At 35.4% G+C, this 4,042-nt stretch overlaps 1 protein-coding gene across 1 annotated transcript in view; it reads right to left on the bottom strand.

Moving 5' to 3' along the window:
* Positions 1-4,042, bottom strand: part of LOC106878224 (glutathione S-transferase omega-1) — a 27,909-nt gene that overhangs the window by 2,349 nt on the left and 21,518 nt on the right. Inside the window, exon 4 of the mRNA XM_014927376.2 lies at positions 2,298-2,430. Coding sequence (XP_014782862.1) covers positions 2,298-2,430 — 133 coding nt within the window. The remainder of the gene's footprint in view (positions 1-2,297; positions 2,431-4,042) is intronic.

Here is a 4,042-nt window from a genome sequence, read left to right as displayed (position 1 = left end):
CACCAGGACTTACAAATATATATACCATACAGAAAATTGCACTACTGGGTACTGCACACATTCTACGCAAAACACTTTCAATACAGTAAACATAAGAGCACCACAGCAAACCACAGCACATACCCAAGGCGCACAGAGCTGCGCTCGGTAGTGAAGTGAAAGCACGTTATAAAAATAAAACTACTGAACAATAATAATACTAATAATAATAATAATGATAAAACTGAAGAAATGTGCATCTCTGATCATGAGAAGTAGTTGGGAAGCATCATATCCATGTGTTCAGAGGGATTCTTTGGGGTTTGAATAAGTCATCCTTAGAAATATGGGTGCTTTGCTTATCATCCTTAAGCAAACCTTATTCAGAGAACTTTTGAGTGGGACGGGCAACATGGCTTAAAAAAAAAATTCTAACTGGGCCTCACCTACAAAGTCATGCTTCATTTATCTTGATATGAGATCACCATTCTAAGCACACATGGTTGTGATGCATGTGCCTGGTGTACCCTTATCAGACGGGTACTCATGATGAGTGTATTGGACTTCATATATTTGTACCCCAGTGTCACTTTCAAGGTGTGTGCTGCTCTTTCACTCAATAATAGTAATAATAATGATTTCATTTATTTTCCACCAGGGGCGAAGGATGAAGGAAACAATACAAAGGCAGACATAAAGTGTGGAAGTTTACATATAATAATGAAATGATAAAAGAAAAAAGAAAACAACAAAAAAGAAAAGAAAAGTAAGTATACACAGTATACAATGAGAAGGAAGGGACATATACATAGCATAATAATAATAATAATAATAATAATAATAATAATAATAATAATAACAATAATAATATAGACAAATGATTGAAGTAGAATGTACTGTAGAGATTGTACAGAAAGTTTACCTCTTAGGAACAGTAAGGAACATCAGAAGAGTTTTGGCAACCTGAAGGATTACTGAAATCATGTGGATATCTAAGGTTATAAGTTGTAATCTGTTGTCCCCATAAATACTACCAGGAATAAGACCAATGCTGAGTCAAGTTACACAATAATAATAATAATAATTTATTTCTTCATTTACATAATAATAATAATAATAATAATAATAATAATAATAATAATAATTTATTTCTTCATTTACATAATAATAATAATAATAATAATAATAATAATAATAATAATAATCCTTTCAACTAAAGGCACAAGGCCTGAAATTTTTAGGGAGGGGTTAAGTCGATTACATTGACCCCAGTACTCAACTGGCACATGATTTATCGATCTCGAAGGGATGAAAGGCAAAGTCAACCTTGGTGGGATTTGAACTCAGAATATAAGGATGGACAAAATGCTGCAATGCATTTTGCCTGACATGCTAATGATTCTGCCAGCTCACTGCCTAATAATAATAATAATAATAATAATCCTTTCTACTATAGGCACAAGGCCTAAAATTTTGGAGGAGAGGGCCAGTCGATTAGATTGACTCCAGTACGCAACTGGTACTTAATTTATTGATCTCGAGAGGAGGAAAGGCAAAGTCGACCTTGGCGGAATTTGAACTCAGAACGTAGCAACAGGCAAAATGCCGCTAAGCATTTTGCCTGGCATGCTAACAATTCTGCCAACTTGCTACCTTAGTAATAATAATAATGATAATCCTTTCTACGATAGGCACAGGGCCTGAAATTTGGAGGGACGGGGCTAATTGATTACATCGACCCCAGTGTATGACTGGTACTTAATTTATTGACCCCCAAAAGGATGAAAGTTAAAGTCAATCTCAGTGGAATTTGAACTTAGAAGGCAAAATGCCCCTAATTATTTTGCCTGGTGTGCTAACAATTCTGCTAGCTCGCCACCTTAATAATAGAGTGCAAACCTCTGCCAAGGCCACACCAATGTCCTCTCAATGATTAGCCAAAGATGATATTTAAAATGAGAATATCTGAAATAAACTCAACTGCTCTCACAAATGAGAATACTAAAAATGAACCTAACCACTCTCAGAATCCTTGTCTGGTACTGGATCAATCCCCAAATCTAACCAGTTCATGCAAGTTATGAGGCCAAACATCCCTGAAAGTTTCATCCAAATCCATCCAGCAATTCTTGAGATATCTTGTCCACGGACAAACAAATACAACCTCTGCCTTCCCTAAGGCAGAGGTAATAATAATTCTTTCTACTATAGTCACAAGGCTTGAAATTATATGGAAATGGTACACCAATTGAGCTTAAGTGAGATATCCTATGCCATCTTCATCAACACCACCTTGCTATTCCAAAAATAATCCTTACCGCCAAAGAAGGGTCCACCACGTTGTTTGAGTTCCTCTTCAAAATAATGAAGCTGGATTACCATCTTATTTATCAAAGTATCGGTTTCATCACCTTTATGTCTTCCAGCTACCTTCCTAAAGATTTTTAATATCTGCAATGTTGAATAGTAATGAGATGTAGGCATGGATAAAGTGGAAGGAGAGGATTTAGTGCAAAATTTTGAACATTCAGCTTATTTTGTTGACAGTAACTTTGGGTACTGGAAGCAAACACATTCACACATGTATGCACAAATATACACATATATAGGTAGAAAGAGTGAGAGATGGGGAGATAGATAGATAGATAGAGAGAGAGAGATTAAGACAAAGAGAGGGAGAGAGAGAAAGAAAGAAACATAAAGACAAAAAAACATTATAATGTCTGATGTCGGATAAGTGTGCATCGAATCAGCGATATCAAACAAGTGACACCAAATATTTATTGAATGAAAAGTTTTTTAAATACCCATACAATTTTTGAATACGGGATAGCTGTGAGAATAGCCTAGCAAGTTGGGTAATTACTTTTAGAAGACGAGGTGAAAAAAAAAGTTACCGACAAGTACTCGAAACTTGCACCTTATTCACAGTTTCCAAAAATTCTATACCACTAAGCCAATATATATACACAAACAAGTTGCACGAGTAACTTCCACAATGAAACACACACACAGATAAACATACACACAAACGAAAGGCAATGAATTTGTGTGTGCATGTGTGTATGCGTGTGTGTGTGTGCATGTGTGTATGCGTGTGTGTGTGTGTGCATGTGTGTATGCGTGTGTGTGTGTGTGTGTGTGTGTGTGTGTGTGTGCGTGCTCAGTGACAAAACTTCATGCTGCATTACTTTTGCGAAGTTTTGTCAGTGAACAGATTGTGGTTTCAAAGTGACGAAAATATTTTGACACAAATGAAGTTTTAATGCTGAAGTGAAACTGGTAATACTTAAATACAGAAGTCCCTTAATTGTACTACTTAGATACAGCTGTTACGTACAAAACATTTTAAATGTACACTGTGTGGATGTGTAATGACACCCTGTCTCTAATCCTAGCCCACCCTAAAACTAACCCTAAAACTAACCCTAAAACTAACCATCCCCTTCATATCGTTACGTAGATGCATTAGGACCTCTGTATTTAAGTGGGACATCTGTATTTAAGTAGTTCCATGAAACTAATGGTTTTTGTGCATTCTTGAATGGCTTACAAACAACTATGCTGCAATTATTTTAGTTTCAGCACACAATATCAGATCAAAACACTTGCAATGCAAGTATATCTCTGTAATTTAAAAAAATTACTGTGGATAAATGCCAGCAATGACATTCTCAGGCTCTCCAATATTTTAATTTATAAACAGAAACAATTGGGAGCAGGGGAGTGGGGTTGCAAAAAATTCATTATTTCTCAAATTTTCTTTTTTTATAGCATATAAATGTATTTATGGGGAAAAAATATTGAAAAATATCAATACATGCGAGGGTGATAAAGAAACGAGGAGGGTTGTCTTTGGCTGTGCTAGAAACAACAGCCAACTCACCCTTAAATCACTCACTTTTCCCTCTGAAAATATTAACAATTAAAAAAAAAATTTTTTACCAAAAATGCTCTTCTCATGGTTTTGAAGTGCAAAAAAAAATTTGCCTAAATAGGTATGGAGTAGGATGATGAGAGAGGGGGTGTGAAAAAAAAAAAGAGTTTGCAAAACTTTTTTCAT

This window comes from Octopus bimaculoides, chromosome 20 (assembly GCF_001194135.2).
Source record: "Octopus bimaculoides isolate UCB-OBI-ISO-001 chromosome 20, ASM119413v2, whole genome shotgun sequence".
NCBI lineage: Eukaryota > Metazoa > Mollusca > Cephalopoda > Octopoda > Octopodidae > Octopus > Octopus bimaculoides.
This window is presented reverse-complemented; position numbering and strand designations above follow the sequence as displayed.